The 23,763-nt window shown below is 44.8% G+C and overlaps 1 protein-coding gene across 4 annotated transcripts in view; it reads right to left on the bottom strand.

The window, feature by feature from the left end:
• The window catches only part of APLP2 (amyloid beta precursor like protein 2), a 75,633-nt gene extending 52,228 nt beyond the window's left edge, over window positions 1–23,405 (bottom strand). For all 4 annotated transcript variants that reach the window (XM_070065594.2, XM_070065596.2, XM_070065607.2 and 1 more), the window contains exon 1: window positions 23,222–23,405. In XM_070065594.2, coding sequence (XP_069921695.1) covers window positions 23,222–23,320 — 99 coding nt within the window. In that variant the 5' untranslated portion in view covers window positions 23,321–23,405. The remainder of the gene's footprint in view (window positions 1–23,221) is intronic.
• Between the last annotated feature and the right edge of the window lie 358 nt (window positions 23,406–23,763).

Genomic DNA, 23,763 nt, shown 5'->3' with positions numbered 1-23,763 from the left:
GTTGTGGCATAGCAGGTAAGATCACCACCTGTGACACGTGCATCCCATTTATGGGCACTGGTTCCTGTTCCAGCTGCTCCACTTCCAATCCAGCTTCCTGCTGATGGCCTGGGAAAAGCAGCAGAAGATGGCCCAGGTTCTTGGACCCCTGCCACCCGGTGGGAGACCCAGATGACGCTCCTGGCTTCCACCTAGCCCAATGCTGGCACTGAGGCCATCTGGAGAGTGAACCAGCAGATGGAAGACCTCTTTCTCTCTCCCAGTAACCTGGCCTTTCAAAATAAATAAACCTTAAAAAAGAAAAACAGTTCTGACCCTTTACTCAAAGATTACTTGATCATTTTATAATTATGCTATAGTCAACATAGTAGTTACTGGATTTTATGGGTGAATATGGCTCCAAAATGTAAATACCAAAGTCCTAACTGCCTCCAAATACGACTATTTGGGAAAAGTTCACTGGAAATATAATTAGTTAAGATGAGGTCATATTGGAGTGGCAAGGGCCTCTAATCCAGTATGACTGGCTGGTTTTGGGTTTTTGTTGTTTTCAGAGACAGGAAAGCTGTCACCCCCAATTCACAGAAATTACAGAACAGTGCATACAGCATGAGTGAGAGGTGAGAAGTAGAAACAGTAACCGTACTGTAATACAAGAAGGGCTGTAACAGAGGCCTGCACAAGGCTTGGCACAGATGACAAACAGCTATTAGAGGAAGAGGGCTTGGGCTCTCTCCCAGCACGTGCAGGGCCTTGTTAGGCATACTTTAGACGGTGGGGTTTGGAAAGTAGATACAGAGACAGAGGTCAGTTAGGAAGCCACTTTAGGGCCGGCGCCGTGGCTCAATAGGCTAATCCTCTGCCTTGCGGCGCCGGCACACCGGGTTCTAGTCCCGGTTGGGGCGCCGGATTCTGTCCCGGTTGCCCCTCTTCCAGGCCAGCTCTCTGCTATGGCCAGGGAGTGCAGTGGAGGATGGCCCAAGTGCTTGGGCCCTGCACCCCATGGGAGACCAGGAAAAGCACCTGGATCCTGGCTCCTGCCATCGGATCAGCGCGGTGCGCCGGCTGCAGCGGCGGCCATTGGAGGGTGAACCAACGGCAAAAGGAAGACCTTTCTCTCTCTGTCTCTCTCTCTCACTGTCCACTCTGCCTGTCAAAAATAAAAAAAAAAAAAAAAAAAAAAAGAGAAAAAAAAAAAAGGAAGCCACTTTAGTGGAAGAATTAAAAAAATATATATATTTGAAAGGCAGAGAGAGAGGGAGGAGGAGGAGTGGGGGGAAAGGGGAGAACGGGAAAGGAGGTGGGAGGGGAAAGAGAGAGGGAGGAGGAGGGAGGGAGAGGGAGAGAGAGAAATAGGTATCTCCCACTGGTTCACTCCCCAAATGCCTCCCAGGGCTGGACCAAGTGGAAGCCAGGAGCTGGAAACAATCCACGTCTCCCTCATGGGACTCAAATACTTGAGCTCCCTCCCAGGATGCACAATAGCAGGAAGCGTTTTAGCAGGAAGCTGGAGTCAGAAGAGGAGTTAGGATTTGAACTCAGACACTGCATAGGAAGCTGAGTGTCCCCAAGCAGGGTCTTTTTTTTTTTTTTTTTTTTTTTAAGTTCTCAGTTTAGTCATTCAAGAAGTGAGGTGTTTTTTTGTTTTGTTTTGTTTCTTAATTTACATGAGAGAAAGAGTGAGATCTTCCACCCACTGGTTCACTTCCCAAATGGCTGCAACGGTGAGGTCTGGGCCAGGTCGAAGCCAGGCCAGATTGAAGCTAGGAACCTGGAACTCCAACTGGGTCTCCCTCCTGGATGCAGGGCCCCTTCCACTGATTTCCGGGGCACATCAGAAGGGATCTGGACCAGAAGTGGAGCAGCCAGGACTTGAACCAGCACACATACAGGATGCTGGTACTGCAGATGGTGACTTAACCTGAAGTGCCACTACACCAGCATCCAAGCAGGGTCTTAACCACTGTGCCAAAGACCCACCCTTGGAAAAATGTTTGCAACTCATTTCTAGTATTTAATCTCAGAAGGAAACACTCTCAATTAATTTATTTTAAAAATAACCAATTGTTCATATTAGGTTAAAACAGTTCTTTTGGCCCTATGAAAACAGTGTTTTTCGAATATTTCCAGTACATGTGACTCTTGGTTACCCTACATAGCTTCACAAAAGCTGTATCTCAGTAATATTTCACATGATAAAATTTTACTTGACCAACAATAAACTCTTCCTACCCTAGCATAAAATGATGTAATCGTACTTAGATTTTCATGACATTGTTTACCTTTCTGACCACTTGTTGGTCTATATATAAGTTTATTTTCTTCTGAAAAATTTAATCCCATAAAACCCAAAAATGAAATAAGCACTGATGCAGAACTGTTATGCTCTCCATAAAAAAGAAACTAATTCACCTTCATAAATTATCAAGAAAAAAAAAAAAAAAAAACAAGAAAGGTTGGTACACACCTAATACTACCTCCTTCCACTGGTGTTGAGATAGTCAACTCAATTACAGAAGCTGCTTCCAATAAAGCAGGTGAGTATCTGGCACAGCGTATAAGAGTGCCTGGTTCAAGTCCTGGCTCCTCCATGCTTCTGAGCCAGTTTCCTGCTAATGCACACCCTGTGAGGCAGCAGATGACGACTCGAGTACTTGGTCCCTGTCACTCCCGCGGGAGACCCAGATGGCGTTCTGGGCGCCTGCTTCAGTGTGGCCCCGCCTTGTCTGCTGCAGACACTCAGGGAGTGAGTCAGTGGGTGAAAGATTCCTCTCTCTCCCTCTCTTCCTTTCAGAGAAAATGAGAGAAGAAAAAGCAGACCACCACAGCGATATTTTACATCCACACTCTGCACCAGCTTGGGCTGCTTCGCTCACTGCCTAAAGGTAAGTAAAACCCCAAGTACTGCGCAGCCAGGAGCTTATGAGGTCTGAATCCATGCTTTGTATTTAAGCTTTTAAGAACAATAGTTAAAATATTTTAATCTGATTTTAATCTGTCTTGAATACTATCCTATTGTTTAAAAACAACACTAATAAACATTCAGTTTCAATGACTTGTATCAATTCATAAGATTAACCTTTCAAATGAAAGCCCGGCAGGATATTTGATTAATCCAAAAGCTAATCAAGCCTCCATCATTTTCCTAATAGCTGCTGTAGGGGAGGAGAGGGAAGAGTTGCTATAAAAGGCAAAATATTCACAGAGCAATAAGCAGAAATCCTCTTCAAATAATGGTGGGGGCAGGGCAGAATCTTACCAACCCAACCAGACTGTTCCAAAATGTGAATTTTAGTTCACCTAAAATCTGCCCTGGGTAATAAAAATTCAAGAAATCATTTCAACTCAACTCTCTTTTCCTCCTTTTCAATAAAGTTGAAGACTGCACTGCACACACGGAACAGACAGGAACAGGAGCAGATGGGAGCACAAGACAGAACTGGCAAGGCGCACTCAGCCTTCCTCAGGGACACAACAGGGTCTCTCACCAACTGGAGGGGCCTTTCGCTGCCTGGCCTCGACTTCCTGATCTTCCAGTTTCTTCAAAACCGGGAGAGGAATTTTTACACTGAAACACATACTGTTAGGAAATGGATATGCTAACTTTGAATTTAAAATGCAACAAAATCCAGGCCAGCACTGTGGCAAAGCGGGTAAAGCCACTGCCGGCGGCACTGGCATCCCATACGGGTGCTGGTTCTAGTGCCTGCCAGCTGCTCCACTTCTGATCCAGCTCCCTGCTGATGGCCTGGGAAAGCAGCAGAGGATGGCCCAAGTGCTTAGGCCCCTGCACTCATGGGGGAGACCTGGAAGGAGCTCTGGCTCTCTCTCTCCGAGGGAGACCTGGATAGAGTTCCAGACTCCTGGGCTTCAGCCTGACCACAGCCGACTATTGTGGGCATTTGAGGAACAACCTGCTGGTGGAAGATACCTCTCCCTGTGTGTTACTTTGCCTTTCAAACAAGTAAATAAGTGAACCTAAAAAATCAAGACACCCACATCCCTTATCAGTGCACCTGGGTTCCGTGCCCTCTTGCTAATGGTTTCTGATACCATTTAGGAGAGCTGGATTGAGTTCCTGGCTCCCAGCCCCAACTGGCAAGGGAGTGAACCAGTGGACGGGGACTCACTTTCTGTCTCTCGCGCTCTCTGTCCTTCTCTCTCTCAAATAAGTCAATAAATATTTACATGTAAGACCTCAAACTGGTGTTGACGAAAAGGAGAAGCACCACGTTTTTGGGTTATCTGGTGGTGGTTTCTTGAGATGATATTAAAAACACAAGGAAAAAAAGCAAAAGCAAACAGTGTGACATCAAACTGAAACACAGCAAAGGAAACAGTCAACAGGACAAAAAGGCGACTCACAGCATGAGAAAATATTTCCCAGCCCTTAGCTGATAAGGAATTAACACCTGAAAAATAATATGCAAAGAACTCCTGTAGCTCAAAAGCTTAATAAATATATGCATAGTCTAATTTTAGAAATGAGCAAAGGACTTGACTAGACATTGCTACAAATAAGACATATCAATGACCAGCAATAGCAGAGACATTCAACATCACTCATAAGGAAACTGCAAATTAAAATCATGAGGCATCTTCTCACAACTACTAAGATGCCTATACTTTTTATTTATTGACTTATTTGAAAGGCAGTGTCAGAGGGAGGGGGGAGAGGGAGGGAAAGGCAGGAGGAGGGAGGGAGCAAGGGTTCACTCCCCAAATGACCAAAACAACCAAGTCTGGGCCAGACTAAAGAAGCCAGGAGCCAGAAATTCCATTCCGGGGCCAGTGCTGTGGTACAGTGTGTTAAAGCCCCAGCCTGCAGCACCGGCACCCCATATAGACACCGGTTCATGTCCCGGCTGCTCCACTTCCGATCCAGCTCTCTGCTGTGGCCTGAGAAAGCAGCGGAAGATGGCCCAAGTCCTTGGGCCCCTGCACCCGCATGGGAGACCTGGAAGAAGCTCCTGGCTTCAGATCAGCTCAACTCTGGTTGCTGCAGTCATTTGGGGAGTGAACCAGCAGAATGGAAGACATCTCTCTCTCCGGCTCCACCTCTCTGTAACTGTCTTTCAAATAAATAAAATAAATGTTAAAAAAAAAAAAAAAAAAAAAGAACTTCCATCCTGGCCTCCCACATGGGTGTGGCAGGAGCCCAAACACTTGGATCACCTTCCGTTGCCTTCCCAGGCACATGAGTAGAAAGCTACATTGGAAGCAGAGTAGCTGGGACTTCAACTGGCACTCGGATTGGGATGCTGACATCATAAGCAACAGCTTAACCCTATGCACCACAATCCCAGTCCCATAATTTTTTAAGAAGTGTTGGCAAGGATACAGAACCTCAGTACAATTGTTAGTAGGAATGTAAACTGCTGTCGTGTAATCTCTGGAAACAGCAGAGAGGTGCCTCAAAAAATCAGAATTACTATATAACCAGCAAGTATGTGTGCAAAAGAACTGAAATCTTGACCTCAAGGAGACACCTGCACACCCATGTTTACTACAAAATTCCTCAGGATAGCAAAGATTATGAGAACAACCTAAATGTCACCAACCGCTGAATAAATGGTGTTTATTAAATAAAACGGAGTACTGTTCAGCCTTAAAGGAGATGGAAACTCTGCCGAATGAAGGACACCGCGTCAGGAACATGAGTCAGGCACAGAGGACAAATGCTCATCTGCACAGGTCGCCTCGCACAGGGTACCCAAAACAGTCAAATTCACAGTCAAGCAGACAGAGCTGAGGCTGCCAGGAGCAGGGAGCTGGGAAAGGGGCATTGCTGTTGGACAAGTCAGTCTAGGGATCTGCTGTGCAACCCCGTCCCCGTGAGTTATAACAGTGTGTAATGCACTTAAAATTTTACAGGCTAGATTTCACATTTTTTAAATAGCTAAAATGGTAAATTAAATGATCTGTATATTTTACCATATACACACAAGACAAATCTGTGTGTTTTGTATCATGTGGGTGACATAACGTAAATGATCTGGAAGCAAGCCCTGTACACTGGTGAAGAAAACAGACAAGACAGATGAAAATAATCTACATCACAAGACTGCACAAGTACTGACGGCCACGTCCCCAACAACCTACAAAGCGCCGTTCACTTAGCGGCTCTGGAACGAGCTAGCACTTTCGGTCCCAGGGCTATTTGTTCGGTCACAGTGCCCGTCTGCTAGTGATGACGACTACAAAGAACTCCAAAGGAACCAATGACAGCTGATCAAGTCCCAGATTTTAAACAAGCTTCACCTTGAGGTTCTCTTAAATATCACTTTGGGATATGGCTAAAGGATTTTTTTCTAAAGGTATTGACTGCATGCTGTTACCATTAGAGAAAAATCAGACATACACATGTCCAATTATAAAGGGATCAAATAAATTATAGACCACGCAGTCCCCTGCATCCACACATAACGAAATTTCTGTAAACACAGGCAAGTTATAAAGATATGCACGTTATCTGGGGAGCCTGCTACCAGCACACTAACATTTATCAAATCTCAATTACTTCCAATGGTATAGAGGGAAAAAAAATACTTAAAAATTTATTTCCACCCTTTTAAAAACATTCCCACATAATTGAGTCCACTGAGCATTCACTTAAGCTCAAAGAACCTATTACCAAGAAGCACCATATTAATAAATACACTATCAAACCATGTGCTTATCAATAAACTAAGAACTTCCCTCCCAGGTTTTTCACTCACTCTTAGAAAATGAGGGCACCATGCAGTACAATATTCAGATAACAGTTTCAATACTGCTGCACATCCAACCACTGGCTGTCAGACAATATCCTCATTCAGTAGCTCAAAGTGTTTAGTCAATAGTGTAAGTACCCAAATCCAAACTCAGGGTATGAAGGGGTATTTGGAGGGGTGGATTCTGTGGATTCAAAATTGTAGAGAGTTCAAAAGTCAAAACCATGAAGGATAATTCAATTAAAAGTGATGTTATAAAATATTTAATGGCCTACAAATTTATTATGTTAAATGGAGGGAAAATGGGCTATAAACATTTAAGAATGAATCTACCCTTTGAAAAGTAAAGACACAAAAAATATTTATCTGAACAGTAAATTACAGTTAATTATTTTTTTGCTATCTACATTTTCTAAATTTTTCACAATGATCAAATATTTCTGTTTAACACAGGGTGCACAGTTAAGAACTACAAAAAAAATCATTTGTGAAAAGTCAAGATAGAACTCAAGGTGATTTTTAATGACCCCTGTGAGGGAGGTGAGTACAACCTATGGGGCTTTTTTCTTTGGCAATGCTGAAGATTCTGAGGAGAGCAGCCCAGCAGTCCTTAAGGGGAAACGGCCTGCAGACAAGGGCTAAGGGGTGCACAGCTGGAAAATGTTAAGGTTTAGAGTTGCCACCCCAAAACAGACTGAACCCTACTGAGGCACAGCAGAACCCGACAGGAGTGCAAGGGAATGCGGCTCAGCTTCCAAGCACCTCAGTCCAGGTGAGCCCACCTGCCAGGGTCCTCAAACTCCAGTCAGAAGCAAATGAAAAACAGTCCCGGGGCAGAACATGAGCCTAGGCTTCGAATTACTCCATCAGCAGCTGAATAAATAAAATGCCTTGCACATAATAAGAAATAATTTGACAAACAAGGAGACAAAAGTAACCTGAATGAAAATCAGCAGAAAAAGAAAAAAGGAAAATATTCACAGGGACAGCAGATACTAGAATTACTAAGACACAGATTTTTAAGATATATTTTTCTATATTCATCTGAGAGGAAGAAGAAGAGAATGAGAAAGAGGGCTCTCCCCTCAGCTGGTTCACAATCCATGTCTCCAGTGCAGGTGGCAAATCTGATACCTGAGCCATCCCCGCTCCCTTCCTGGGACTACATCAGGAAGTTGGCACCAGGAACCAGAGCCACGTATCAAATTCACTCTGAGATGGGGCACAGACATCTTAGCCAGTGTCTCAACTGCCAGGCATATGCTAGCCAGGAATACAGAATCTTTTTTTTTTTTTTTTAAGATTTGTTTATTTATTTGAAAGGCAGAGTTACAGAGACAGAGATCTTCCATCTGCTGGTTTACTCCCCAAATAGCCGCAACAACTGGGGCTGGGCCAGACGGCAGCTGGGAGCTTCCATTCTGTTTCCCACATGGGTGCGCCATCCTCCACTGCTTTCCCAGGCGCATTAGCCGGGATCTGGATCTGAAGTGGAATGACTGGGACTCAAACCAGTGCTTATATGGGATGTTGGTGCTGCAGGTTGTGCTTAACCCACTGCACCACAGCGCTAGCCCCGAGACACAGATTTTCTAACTATTCTTCATGTTCAACAATATAAAAAAAAAAAAAAAAGAAAGAAAACAGGTTGAGAATTTCAGCTATGATCTGTAGAGAATGAAAATAACCAATTTTAAATTATGAAACTGAAAACTTCAATAATGAAATTAAGAATATACTGGTCTGATTTAATGGTAGATTAGATATAGCTGAAGAAAGTATCAGTGAGCAGGAAGATGGATCAGAAGACAGCAATCAAAGGAGGCAAGGAGACAGGGTGCCATGGCAGTGTCTACGATGTTCTTTTTTGGAACGCCAGAAGGAAAGAACTAGGCAGAAGTAATATTTAAACAGACACTTAAATATCTAAAGAGATAGTGACTAAGGACTTTCTGAAACAAATGAAAGACCGCAAATCATTCAAGCAGTTTTACAAGGAAAATGCATTTTTAAAAACTCACGCCTAGTTACATAAAATTCCTGAAAACTAGATTCAACAAGAAAAGCTTAAAAGTAGCCAACAGAAAAGGGACAACATCTTCATGAGAAAAATTATATTGACAACAAACTCCAGTAACTTATGATGATATTCACTATCACAAGATCAACAACATTCAAGATCAGGAATGGAATCTTTAAAATGATTAAAGAGGGACTGGCACTGTGGCACAGTAGGCTAAGCCTCTGCCTGAGGTGCCAGCATCCCAGGTGGGTGCTGGTTCGTGTCGCATTCCTCTTCTGATCCAGCTCTCTGCCGTGGCCTGGGAAAGCAGTGGAAGATGGCTCAAGTCCTTGGGCCCCGGCACTTGCGTGGGAGACCCAGAGGAAACTCCTGGCTCCTGGTTATGGATCGGCCCAGCTCCGGCCATTGCAGCCATTTGGGGAGCAAACCAGCAGATGGATGACCTCTCTGTCTCTCCCTCTGTCTGTTACTTTGTCTCTCAAATAAATAAATAAATCTTTAAAAAATAGATAAAAACCAAATAGTATCAGTAGTCAGATTAAATGGAAATAGATTAAATATTCCAATTAAAAGACAAAGACTGTACTAACTTTTTAAAAAATGAAAATACAAAAATGGAAATTTTATACAAAGTGTTGAGAAAACTAAAAACATTACTTAGGATAAAGAAATTTTAATTCCACAAGGTTGACTGCTTCAGGGAAGCAGAGCAAATCTAAATTTTTATACACGAGATAACCTGGCCTCATCGAAATAAACAAGTAAAATTGTCAGAACCACAAGGAGAAAAAACCAAAATCACAGTGGGATGTCAAACACTCCTTTCTCAGTTATTTTTTTTTTTTTTTAAACTTTTATTTAATGAATATAAATTTCCAAAGTACAGCTTATGGATTACAATGGCTTGCCCCCCATAACGTCCCTCCCACCCGCAACCCTCCCCTTTCCCACTCCCTTTCCCCTTCCATTCACATCAAGATTCATTTTCGATTCTCTTTATATACAGAAGATCAGTTTAGCATACATTAAGTAAAGATTTCAACAGTTTGCTCCCACACAGAAACATAAAGTGAAAAATACTGTTTGAGTACGCGTTATAGCATTAAATCTCAATGTACAGCCCACTAAGGACAAAGATCCTACATGAGGAGTAAGTACACAGTGACTCCTGTTGTTGACTTAACAAATTGACACTCTTGTTTATGGCATCAGTAATCACCCTAGGCTCTTGTCATGAGTTTCCAAGGCTATGGAAGCCCCCTGAGTTCACTGACTCTGATAATATTTAGACAAGGCCATGGTCAAAGTGGAAGTTCTCTCCTCCCTTCAGAGAAAGGTACCTCCTTCTTTGATGACCCGTTCTTTCCACTGGGATCTCACTCGTGGAGATCTTTCATTTTTTTTTTCCCCAGAGTGTCTTGGCTTTCCATGCCTGAAATACTCTCATGGGCTTTTCAGCTGGATCCGCATGCCTTAAGGGCTGATTCTGAGGCCAGAGTGCTGTTTAGGACATCTGCCATTCTATGGGTCTGCTGTGTATCTCACTTCCCATGTTGGATCATTCTCTCCCTTTTTTATTCTATCAGCTAGTATTTGCAGACACTATTCTTGTTTATGTGATCCCTTTGGTTCTTAGTCCTATCATTATGATCAATTGTGCACAGAAATTGATCACTGGGACTAGTGAGATGGCATTGGTACATGCCACCTTGATGGGATTGAATTGGAATCCCCTGGTATGTTTCTAACTCTACCGTTTGAGGTAAGTCAGCTTGAGCATGTCCCGAATTGCACATCTCTTCTAATGAAGAACTGGATTAAGGATTCCTCTGGGTTGCCTTTAGAAATCTCTCTTTTTTTTAAATAATAGGTAAAATCCAACAATTTTATGTAGTACAAGCAAGTGGTATTTATCCCACGTAAGCAAGGCTGTCAGCATTTTAAAAAATCAATAAATTGGACATACTACACAAACTGCAAAAATGTTAAATGGTTACATCAACTTTTGTAAAAGATATTTGGCATAAAAAAACTGAGCAAACAAGAAACAGAAGAGAAATTCCTCATCTAGATAAAGAATATCTACCAAAACCAACTTTAATAGTGAAATTGGACAGTTTTCCCTTAAGTTGGGGAAAGGGGGAAGTGTCTTTTTCTCACCACTACTTTTCAATATTATGGTGGAATTACTAGACAGTGCAGTAACACAAAGAAAGGATACAAAATGCATACATATTGGGAAGGAAGACATAAAACTGCTAGCAAATGTCATTATTGCATGTATAGAAAATTCAAAAGTACATCATAAGTACCCCTGGAACAATGTTAGTGTAGCAAAGTGGCGAATTACATGTACAATTTAATTGTTGTTCCATGTATGGGTAAGAGCTAGGATTTGAAATTTAAAAACAAAATTAAGCATCATTTAAAATTGCATCAGGTTAAAAAGCAAATCCCAATTGGTGTCTTTTAACTGGACAGTTCAGGCCATTAACGTTCAATGTGACTAATGAAAAGTGGTAACTTTGCCCTGCCATTTGCCAAAGATAAGTTCTAATATATGCTTTGAATTCCCTGTGATCTTTTGCTGTGAGGTTTCCTTCCTTTATCTTCTTTCATACTGATGACCGTGTTTCTGTGTTTCTGTGTGTAACACATCTTTAAGCATCTGTTGCAGGGCTGGACGAGTGGCGACAAATTCTTTCAATTTCTGTTTGTTATGAAACGTCTTTATTTCACCTTCATTCACAAATGATAGCTTTGCAGGATATAATATTCTGGGCTGGCAGTTTTTCTCTCTTAGTACCTGGGCTATATCTCGCCATTCCCTTCTAGCTTGTAGAGTTTCTGATGAGAAGTCAGCAGTGAGTCTGATTGGCGATCCTCTGAAAGTAATCTGACGTTTCTCTCTTGCACATTTTAGTATCTTTTCTTTATGTTTCACTGTGGAGAGTTTAATTACAACGTGTCGTGGTGAGGATCTCTTTTGGTCGTGTTTATTAGGGGTTCTGTGAGCTTCCTGTACTAGGATTTCTCTGTCCTTCTCCAAACCTGGGAAATTTTCTGCTAATATCTCACTAAAAAGGCCTTCTAATCCTTTCTCCCTCTCCATGCCTTCAGGAACTCCTAGAACCCGAATGTTGGTTTTTTTAATAGTATCCTGAAGATTCCTGACAATATGTTTTAGATTTCTAATTTCCTCTTCTTTTCTTTGATCTGACTGTATCCTTTCCTGTTCTCTCTCTTCTAAGTCCGATATTCTCTCTTCTGCTTCACCCATTCTGTTTGTAAGGCTCTCTATTGTGTTTTTCATTTGATCTATTGAATTCTTCACTTCAGTCACTATCACAGTTTCCTGTTGTACTAATTGTTTCGTTTCATTTTGATTCCTCCTTAATATTTCATTTTCACGAGAGAGATTTTCTATCTTGTCCATTAAGGCTTTATGTAGTTCAAGAATTTGTTTTTGAGAACTTCTTAATGTTCTTATCAATTTTTTGAGATCTGCTTCTTGCATTTCTTCTATGTCATCATCTTCATAATCTTGAATTGGGGTGTCTTTTTCATTTGAGGGCGTCATGGTGACTTCCTTGTTTTTATTACCTCGGTTTTTGCATTTGTTATTTGGCATATTGGAGATATTTGGTTTCTTCACTGTGGTGCTTTTTCTTGTTATACTATGACTCTAGATTAAGTGGACTATCTGTTTTTGATGGAGCCTTAGGGCTTGAGATGGGTGTGGCCTGGGAGCTCTGTTTGGTGTCCCAAAGGTGACACTCCCAGGTTAGGAGTGGTAAATCTCTCTTTCTCTTTCTTTTTTTGATTCAAAAGGGAAGTAATTCCGCACAGCTGAACGAAGTTGGAGGTAGTTAGCAGGCAAATGATATACCCACAGGAGCCAGAGATCGGAAGCTCTTTCCCAAGGACCACACAGGGAATCTGTTTGGCCCTCAGAGTGGGTTCAAATTCTCCTTCAGTCTCCCACTGGGTTGCCAAAGTTACGGAATTGTAGCGTCTCTGGAGAGTACTCAGGTGAATTCCGTGAGTTCTCTCCCCCACCGTCTCTTTTTTCACAGTCTCAGTTCAGTAGCACCACAAATTTACTAGGTCCTAATCTCCTGTTAATTTGCCCCGCCCAGAGTCAGGGTTTTCTGCTAGGCTCAGGGCCGGTGCAGACCTGAGGTCGCTCTGCTTATGACGTATGTCCAAGATGGCGCCTGCTCTTTGTCTTGCTCGCCCTTGAGAGGTGAGCAGAGAGAGAGAAACCCGTGTCCGTACCAGTCACCTTTTTTTTTTTTCTCTCTCTCTCTCTCTTCCAGTTAGCCTGGTGAACTTTTCCCCCCCGGGGGTCGTTCCCTCTAGTCTCCTCTCTCTGCTTGCCTGCCGGTGTCTCGGGCTATTGAGGTTCGGCTCACCTTGTGTTCCAGCGCTGGTGTGTTGAGTCTGCCGCTGGTGTCCCAAACTGTGGGCTCCCACGCTCTCCACACAGGTCCGCTGTGAATCACGCGTTCTGGAAGAGTTTCTTCTGCTGTTTCCTCCCCTACTCTTCCTTGAACCTGCAGTATCTCCACTTTTATTAAACTATCTCTCCCCGGACTATCAGTGTGCTCCCTTCCTATTCCGCCATCTTGCCTCTCCTCCTTTCTCAGTTATTAACATAACATGAAGGCATTGTGATCAGAACAAATATAAAACAGAAACAACTGCATAATATACATTTCAGGGACACATGAAAATTCTGCCGTAAACTTGACCATATATGTTTTAACTTCAAAAGAACAGACACACAGACTAACTCTCAGACCACACAGTAATTAAGCCTGAAATAAATAACAAAAAAAAAAAATCCACATATTTGGAAATTAAGAAATGTATGTTTATGTAATTAATGGGTCAAAACCTCAGAATCACAACAGAAAACCAATTTTTTAATGAATGACGATGAAAACGTTGTATATCAAAACTTGCAACCTGGGGCAAACATCTGGCCTAGCGGTGAAGATGCCTGCCTGCTGTACCGGAGGACCTTAGGTTCAATACCCACTCCAGCTCCTGACTCCAGTCCTTCGCCAGTCAGACAGGACCCAAATAAAGATCAATGCCCTGTTCCTGGTTTGAAGACTCAACCTTACAAAAATGTCAGTTTCCTTCCAACTGCACTACAGACTTAATGCATTCCCAGTCAAAATTCCAAAAGGTAGTTTTTGCTGGTGAAACGTGGCAAATTTATTTTGGGGAAAAAAAAAAAAAGATTGGGGCCAGTGTTGTGGCCTAACAAGTTAAGCTGCAACACCTGCAACACCAACATCCCATATAGGTTCGACTCCACTTCTGATCCAGCTCCCTGCTAATACGCCTGGGAAAAGCAGCAGCAGATGGCCAAGTGCCTGGGCCCCTGCCACCCACATGGGAGAAAGATGAAGCTCCTGGCTCCTGGCTTCAGCCTGGTCCAGCCCTGGCCATTGCGATTAGTTGGGGTGTGAATCAGCAGATAGAAGATACCTCAATTTCTCTGTCTTTTAAATAAATGAATCTTTAAAAAAAAAAAAAAGGATTAAGGAATAGCCAATACACTATTCAAAACAACAAAACAACCAAAGTAGAATAGCTTGTTCTACTAACCTTATTTAAACACCTTATTTAAAACCTTATTTAAAAAAGCCCAGTGGTTGGAGCAAGAATTGAGGCACAACAGGTTAGACCACCACGTGGGACACCTGCAACCCATGTCCAAACGCCTCCAATCCAGCTTCCCAAGAATGCACCTAGGAGGCAGAAACCGATGGCTCAAATACGTCTGTCCCTGCTACGCATGTGAGAGACCCAGATGCATTTCAGGCCCGGCCCCACCTGTTGCAGACATTTGGGGAGTGAACCAGCAGATGGAAAATGGATATATACGTCTGTCTGTCTGTCTGTCTCTGTCACTCTGTCTTTTAAGTATGAAGATCAATGCAATAGAGAGGCCAGACACAGATCCACCGCATAGCGATACGTGATTCACAAAAGCGGCTGAGTAGAACAGAGGGAAAGGACAGCCTGGGCAGTAAACGGTGCCGCTGGATCCCCATATGGAAAAAAAAACAGGAACAAAGACTCCTGGACAGCACTGTGGCACAGAAGGTAAAGCTGCCTCCTGCAACACCAGCATCCCAAATGGGCGCCAGTTTGTGTCCCAGCTGCTCCACTTCCAATCCAACTCCCTGCTAAGGGCCTGGGAAAGGCAGTGGAGGATGGCCCAAGTATCTGGGCCCCTGCACCCGCATGGGAGACCTAGATGAAGCTCCCAGGTCCTGGCTTTAGCCTGGCCCAGTGCCGGCCATCGTGGCCATCTGGAGACTGAACCAGTGAATGGAAGATCCCTCTCCCTCTCTCTCTCTAACTCTTTCGGAATAAATAAATCTTAAAAGTCTCCTACTCTTCACAAAAACCAGTTCCACGTGAACTACAGTTCTAAATGTGAAAAGGAAAGCAATGCAGCTCCTAATAAGACATGCAGAGGATAGCTTTATGTCCTCGGGGTAGGAAAGGACTTCTCAAACAGGACACAAAAAGCACCGAGCGTTTTTTCTTTAAACAAAGGAAAAAAAAGAAAAGAATAGACATTTAAATCAAGAACATCTTCAAAAGACATCACTGAGAGTGAAAAGGTAAGCCACAGCCAAGAACACCATTATCTGAATAACCTCAAACTGGGCACAGCTCAAATAACCACTAACAAACTGGTTTATTCATACAATGGAACACCATACGGCAAAGAAAATGAATGAACCACAACTGCACTTAACACACATGGCTCTCAGAAACATACTTAGTCAGCACCAAATACATACTAATACGCACTGAAGGACACCATGCGGACAAAGCTGAAAGCCTATGTTGTGCTCAGGAGCAAATATTTAGGCAGCAGACCGACAAAAAAAGGGCAAGAAGTGGTTAGCATAAACGTCAGGGTAACAGTTACTCCTGGGGGAGAGAAGGCAAATGCCGGCGATGTTCTAGATCTTAGCCTTGGTGGTCACACAAGTGTGGATTTATGGAAATACACTGAGCTATTTCCTTTTATGTACTTTTAAATTTTAAAAAGCTCAAAAAAATTTTTTTAAGGCTCAAGCAAGAGTTTTCAATGTTAGGAAGGGCAGCAAGGGTGCTTAGTATCTCCCTGAGTATAGGGTTATCCTTAATGTCAGTTCAAATATTTGCCTTTTATTAATAACATTCTATTTTCAGAAGTTTTAAATCTACAAAAGTGTGAGACAGTAATACATACTCTCCTCCCATTCCCTAACATCTCTTACTAGTATTTATCACAATTAATGAACCACACCCAGCTTCCCCTATTTTATTTTTTTGCCGAACTTTTTATTACTCCACCCCTCCCAGCCTCTAGTAATCAACACTCTGTATTCACACCAAAGTTTTCCAATTTTAGCTCCCATATACACCTTCTAATATCAACATGATATGAGGGTATTCTAGAAGTTTGTGGGAAAATGAACCTTAAAGATAAACTGGTTTTAGTTCAAAAAACCTTGTAATCTGTGCAGCTTTTTCATAGTACACATTTCCCATGACTTTCTACAGACCTTCATAGGTGTGGATTTCATAATTTTTTTTCACCAAATTTTTAAATTGTTTTTCATAAACTTTTTAAAGTATCCACATATGCTCAAACAACACTGCCTATGGTAAATATCTATTTCAAATCTAGAAAGAGCCTGAGCAAGTTTCATGAACATTACAAATGAGAATGCCAAATTCCCAACTCAAGATAATCATTACTTCTAGAACATGTAAATGAGGCCTTTATTTGTAATATCTTGGGTCTGTGGTATGTGTGTTTTTAAGGGTAAAGCAAACATGAGAAGTGTGAAGATGGCATAAAAAGGGGTAGTGGGTGTTGTGTTTTACATATTTAGCTACACTGTGTTGCAAATGCGATTAAAGGCGGTAAAACAAAAGAGGGTCCGGACAGCCCATCTCATCAGGCAAAGCCCCACTTCAGCCCCGCCAAGTCATCTGTTCAGCCCACCAGACACAGAACAGAAATACAGCCAGCACTGGTAAGGATGTTCAGGCCAGCTACAGATCACATACACAACAGCAGTGCCATGCAACTGCATCACCTAGTCCACGCTGTCTAAGCACATTCTAGGATGTCCATCCAGACAAAACTGCCTACGGACATGTTTCTTGAATCCCCATCATTAAACAACATGACGGTTTCGAAAATATTCATGTTCTTTACCACGATTAAATCCCCCATCTTCTTGCCGGGGCTGCATATCTCCATTACTGTATCCATGTTTGCCATGTGTCATGGCAAACTTCCTATTTTCCTCCCTTCCAGCCATTCTGTTCCAGATGGTGTCATCCCTCCAAAATGAAGTACCAGTACCTCACACACTCTCACACACACGGTGAGAGAGCTTTCTCCATCATCTCCATTTCACCACAGGTGACTCAGGTAGGAAGGGTCACCTCTTCCTCTTTCAGCCAGCTCAGCTATCGACTTCCGACAAGAACAGCTCTGTAGTACACCCTGGGTAGTTACTAACACTCACAGCCACCACTTCCCAGACAGGCCCAGCTGCAGAACGCAGGTCCCGAGGAGTCTAAGCCTTTCCCGGTGGAACCGTCACCCCTGCTGAGGCTTCAGCATCTGACAGTTCGTCCAGTGAGCACCAGGAATCTTGTGCGTGGCCTCTGAGAACGGTTTCTTCTTCCTGTGCGCACTGTCAGAGTAGACCGTGTCCTCTGCGACCACGGGAGAGGCAGCCCGGGAAAGGCTGTGGTGAGCTGCAGAACTCACGCTTACAGGTACCCGGCTCACACACCGGCAGCTTTTCTAACTGACCACAGCCTCATCCCAGGCACACGCTCACGAGCCGGTGACTGCGAATCGGGAGCCAGCAGCCTTTCTCTTCCAAACACCCGCCTGCCTCCTAATTTCTTATCTGTTCTGTATTCTGGCAAGGATGAAACAACTAACTACCAGAGAGAGAGCGAGCTTGCACATTATATAGAAGGCATAAGTTTTTTTTTTTTTTTTAATGAAAAATAAATAGGCAAGGTCCTCTGTAATTAAATCCTTCAAAGAGTCACTTAACATTTTGGTATCTTACTGGATCATGATATACTGTAACCTGTGTGAAATTAGTTCCTTTTAAAGAAAAGATTCCTATCAGGTTTTGGGTAGTGGTAAAGATAGGCAGACACGGGGCCAGCCATTGCCTGCAACACCAGCACCCAATGAGTGTCGGTTTGAGTCCCAGCTGCTGCACTTCCAATTCAGCTCCCTGCTAATGCACTTGAGGAAGCAAGAGCTTGGGCTCCTGTCAGCCATGTGAGAGACCCAGATGGGGCTCCTGGCTTCAACCTAGCCCAGTTCCTGCCATTGTGGCCATCTGAGGAGTGAACCAGCAGATGGAAGCGCTCATTCGCTTTTTCTCTCTCTCTCTCTCTCCCTCTCCCTCTCCCCCCTTCTCTCTGTAACTCTGCCTATCAAATAAATAAAGCTTTAAAAATGAAAAATGGGCCGGCGCCGCGGCTCACTTGGCTAATCCTCCGCCTGCGGCACTGGCACCCCTGGTTCTAATCCGGGTTGCTCCTCTTCCAGTCCAGCTCTCTGCTGTGGCCTGGGAAGGCAGTGGAGGATGGCCCAAGTGCTTGGGCCCTGCACCTGCATGGGAGACCAGGAGGAAGCACCTGGCTCCTGGCTTCGGATTGGCGCCGGCTACAGCAGCCATTTAGGGGGTGAACCAACGGAAAAAGGAAGACCTTTGTCTCTCTGTCAAAAAAAAAAAAAAAAAAAGAAAAATGAAGAAAGAAATCTTCAACCAAAAGGGAAACATAAAACACTGTGGCAGAGAGGAAATAAAGCGTAGATGACTTAGGAACGGATGGACAGAGTCACTCTCTGGTCAAGCTGTGTGCCCTCCAACCCCTCCCTTTTCAGGCGGGAATAGGAACCGTCACTCCACCAGACTGCTGGAGGCGTGTGCACATAACCTACCAAATGAGTGTGGTGTTTTCCTATCTGCACACCAGATCACCTGGGGAGCTTTCAATACTGAGCATCCCAGATGTACTCAATGAGAATGTCCAGGGTGGGGCCTGGAAGTTCAAAGCAAGCATGTTCTGTGCAGTGAAAAGCACTTGCCACATCTGCTTTTACTAATGCATTGTTAGGATCTACTACATATGGAACAGGGGTTCAACACATACGAGGATGAGTAACAAATGAAACGTCGGCGAGTTTTCCAATCTTCATATTTCAAAACATAGATTACACTATGTTTAAAATGACTTTTAAAAAAAGACTGCATGATGCTCACATAAGAAAAATCACCTTAGCAAAAGTAATACTCAGTTGTACTTGATACAAAGGACTGGAATCCATTTCTATCTGAATGCACCTCATGATCCACTTTCCATCATAGGCCATAAATCAAGGTACAATATACTAAATTTAATTAAACTCCAAGGTAATCTAGTTTATCTCACTAAAAAAACAACGCATCAAAATTGAATTACAGGCAATTTAGAATTCTCTCTACTAGCCCCTCCATAGCAACTACAATTTCGGTACAAAGATTGACTCCTACTTCCTGTCACGCAGAACATATTATCTTCTTTCAGTGGTTCCTTGTAGGACAATTCAAAACCATAACTGCTACACACCAGCTTCAGCGTGCAGTATTTGCTCTTTTAATAAAACTCACATATACGACCAAAATGCCTACAGGGACACTTCCCTAGAGAATACGATTTCAGGGGATGATCCATTTCTTATTGTTTATTTGCACTTTTTTTTTTAACTTTTCACAAAGAATATGTGCCACCTATATACATAAAATAATACGTGCCACCTTTTATATACATAAAATATACAAAAGCCTCAGAATTCAGTAAAGGTAAAGAACAAAGAATTTTGGTAAGTTGTCTTATGCTTCTCCAAAATCCAAACAACATCAGATAAGAATCATATTTGGGAAAAAAGTTAACCTATCGTGTACTACCGCCAATAAACTCTTTGGTTTTAAAAAAAAATCACATTTTCAAATAACATAAAATACACTAAGTAGTCATCTGACAAACTGGAATACAGATTTAATTCAAGCGTTGTGTCAGTGTTAAATTTCTTTAAGGTGACAACTGTCTGAGATTTTGTGAGAGAATACCTTGGGTTCCTAGGAAACACACTCTTGAGTTTACTCGGGATAAAGGGGAGGAAGTCCCCCACTAACTCTCAAGTACTTCAGCAAAAAAACCCCACAATAATGATAACAGAATACATGATAAAGCAAGCTGAGTAGGGGAGCTGTTAACAATCGCTGACTCTGGGTAAAGGGTACAAGAGTCGTCTTTACAATGCTTGTGGTTTTTAAGCTTGAAGTTATTTCAAGACAAAAAAATTTAATTGAATAAAGTAACAAAAAATTAACATACTCAAAATTGTCCCAACAAGATCATGCTAGATCAACTTCATGTAAGACTTTATTAGGAAACATAATAGTCAAAACTTGTGCTAATAAAAACATATGCACAATCAACTTAAAGCAAGCCTTTAAATCAGCACTATCCAACTGAAACAGAATGTAAGCCACACACCTGGTATTAAATTTTCTCGTAGCCACCCTTAAAAAAATAGATGAAATTGATTTTAGCACAACCTACTTAGCCTAATGTCTGAAATACTGTCATTTCAATGGAATCAATACAAAAGTCACCACATTACAAATACACAAACTCATCAAAAGCTGATGTGTATTTCACGCTAACGGTACATCTCAATTCAGAAGCTAAATTTTCAGAGGAAATACTTGATCCGCATTTAGATTTCATAAAATGTGCAGTTAAAACGGGAGAGTCACAAAACCAAGTTGCTTATAGTTAAAAGATTTCTAATTGCTGGATCAATTTTTAGATGTAAACTCAATTAAAAACACGTAAGATGAAAAATTCATCTCTCAGCCACACTGCAAACTCAATGGCCACATGTGACTAGACTTAAGGCACAGTCCAGCTTCGAATGCAAATGCAGCCAGTGCCCTCCCCAAAAGAAGGAATTGAGAAAATGAGTCACTGTTTATGAAATCGAGGGTTTTTAGCAGTTAAGAAGAAATAACGATGGATTCCTTAACAGATGCACCACCAATGGATCTCCCGAAAATAGTCAGAAACTCCCACCCTGCCTTCTAGAAGGACCACACAAAGCCTTCTCTCCTGCGCCTTGGTTGTCGTATTTTAATGTGGGTTCCAGTGTCCTGAAAATTGGCACCCAAGTGATCCGCTTACTTTCAAATGTGGCCGAATGAACTCAAGTTCTGGCTCTCAGATTCGCAAGCATCCATTGACAGGGTCCAGGGATTCCACGCAAATCTGCGCCGTCCTGATTCTCAGACGCAGCACGCACACACTGAGAACTTATCTCGGGTTCCAGAGAGGAAGTGACCCCACCAACAGAGGTGGGCCTTGTTCTTCTGAACAGGTGCAAGAGATTAACTCAGTCAACACCAAGCAACACTAAAAATTCGCCAATCAATAACCCTGTGCCAAGCAACTTGATCAGGGATTTGGCCAGAATCCCTTTGGCTAATCTCAATCAGGGCCTATCCACAGACATCCTGATTCAGGCCATTCTTGTCTAAATTAAGGCTTCTGCCGCAATCGTCTGACGGCAGATAAACTAAAGTCAAATTCTGCACCTGTGAATAAAATTCTGACAGCTTGATAAAAAGAAAGCCCGCCTGAAAGAGAATTTTATTAGGTGTAGGAAAAAAAAAATACACTGACAAAGAACAGGAGTTACCACAACAGCATTTAACATCCACCTCGCAGAAACGGTCCATTCCTACTTTCTGTTCCCCTTTCCAACGGAACAGTGTTCCGGCTAACAATCAGATCCAGTCCGCATCTAATTCTGGTCCTGGCTTCTCCCGCAGAGTTGGCGTGCTGATTAAACACTGTTGACAGCTGGGAACCCTTTCTCCGGAATTCGCCGGGGCCTGCAGGGACCCATTCCACAAGGATCTGCAGCCAGGCTCTGACACCTCGGCCCACGGAAGCCCCGTCCTCCACAGAAAACCCGTGTTCCCCTCCTCCCGGCCCACTCCCCCAGCCCGTTCTCAGGCGACATCTTACTGGGGATCACAGATGGACGGCTCAACCCTGGTGTGCAGACTAAAACCATAATTTAAGAGCCTGTGTGTATAAACAATTCCTACGGAAGGCTTAGCTCCTTTTTTTTTTTTCCTCCTCTCCCAGAGTCTGCACAGAGCTCCAAGCAGGATGAATACGAGGTTTTCGGCTGCTTCCTCAGAATTTTTCTCTTTCCTTGTGTAGATCTATTTTAGCCGTGGAAATGAATGCAACCTCCTGTGGAAGCGAATGCATTCTTCGGATTGTTTTGTATTTTTATTTTTTTAATTATTATTAGTAACCTCTCTCAATGCCTTTTTAGTCAAATCCAGTCTCGGGTCTCCCTCCCTCTCTCAGTGAGCTAAATAACGCAGAAAACCAATTGTAGTTTGTAAAGCGGCGACGGGGATAAGAATTTACGGCAGAAACACACATTCCGGTGCCACGGCTCAAGCGCTCTTCCGAGAGGGGCGTAAAAAGAAAGCCCCACGATCCCCCAGCGACAGACGGGGCCCCACAGGGCGGCAGGGCGACCCCGGCCCCTCTCGTCTCTCCCAGCCGCCTCAGCTCCCGCCAAGCGCCCCGGGGCCGCACAAAGCTGCGCGCGGGGTTACCCCCGGGGCCCGACCACCGAGATCTTGACGCCCCGAAAGTACGACGTGGAGGAGTTTCTACAACGGATTCACGGGTACCTTCGCCCTCTGGGCCGAAACCCCCGAAAAAGCGGGCAGTGGGCACCCCCCGCCTCAGAGGGGTCTTCCCGACTTTCCTCCACTCGGGCGAAGAGCTGGATTCAGCGTGCCCGCCGCGGCCCGATGCCAGCACCCGGAGCGGAGCAGCCGGCACCCCGCTCCCCGGAGCCGCGTCCCCACGGGCAAGGGCACCTGCTCGGCCGAGCCTGCGCCCGCCGCCGCACCAGGCAAGCGAGCGGGGTCTGCGCGCCTGCCGCCCCCCGCACCGAGGTCCGAGCCGAGCAGGGCCCCCGGCAGCGGCGGGGCCGGCAGGACGCACGGGAGGCGCTCGCACCGTCCCGGGGGAGGGCTGGGCGGGCGGCGGCACGACGCGGGGGTCCCCCGGAGGACGTGGCGGCGCCGCGGCAAGGGGGCTGGGGCGGCCCGCCGCCCCCCGCAGCCCCGACGCCTTTCATTTGGCCTCTGCGGCGGCGGCGGCGGCCCGACCTCCAGCGCTAAGTACTGCGCCAAGCAGGGGCGGGCGGGGGAGGACGCGCCAGCCCCGCCGCAGCGCCGAACCCCCGCGCCGCGCCCCCAGCCCCGCCGCCCGCCCCCAAGGCCGCGCAGCCCGGGAGCGCGACACGGCGCTTGGGCGCTCGCCCGGTCCCTACCTCGATATAGCCGGCTAACGCCGCGGCGGGCGCCGTGAGCCCGAGCAACAGCAGGATGAGGAGCCTGCCCGTGGCCGCGGCGGTCGCGGTGGCCGCCATCCCTCGTCCGGGTGCTCCGGCTCTAGGCTCTCAAGCTGAAACGCACGGACCACACTGCTCGAGCCACCGCGACCCAGAAGCATCTGAGCCCCGTTCGCCGCCGCCCCGGGGGTTTTACCCCGACCGGAACTGACTTCAACAGACCACGCCCTCTCCCGCAGCGCCCAATGGCGGCCCTCGGAACCTCCCAAGGCACCGCCCCCTGTTGCGCCCACACCCAATCAAGGCACGGAACAGCCCGCGCCAGGCCCCGCCCCCAGCCTGCTCTCCCCGCCCCCGTGTAGACCCTGTGGCCGGGAGGCGCGCGGGTGTGCGCGGGGTGGGTCGGGGGCCGCAACTCGGCGGGGGTGGGACTCCCTCGGGCCTTGGGCACCCTGCGCGCCTGGATCGCGCTGCGCTGCCGGGGCGGCCTGCAGCCTCCCGCTGAGAGCTCGCTGCTCTGC

The sequence above is a fragment of the Oryctolagus cuniculus genome, chromosome 1, assembly GCF_051225735.1.
Source record: "Oryctolagus cuniculus isolate XC-2025 breed Fujian yellow rabbit chromosome 1, ASM5122573v1, whole genome shotgun sequence".
Lineage (NCBI taxonomy): Eukaryota > Metazoa > Chordata > Mammalia > Lagomorpha > Leporidae > Oryctolagus > Oryctolagus cuniculus.
Note: the sequence above shows the minus strand (reverse complement) of the source record. Positions and strands in the feature narration are given on the sequence as shown.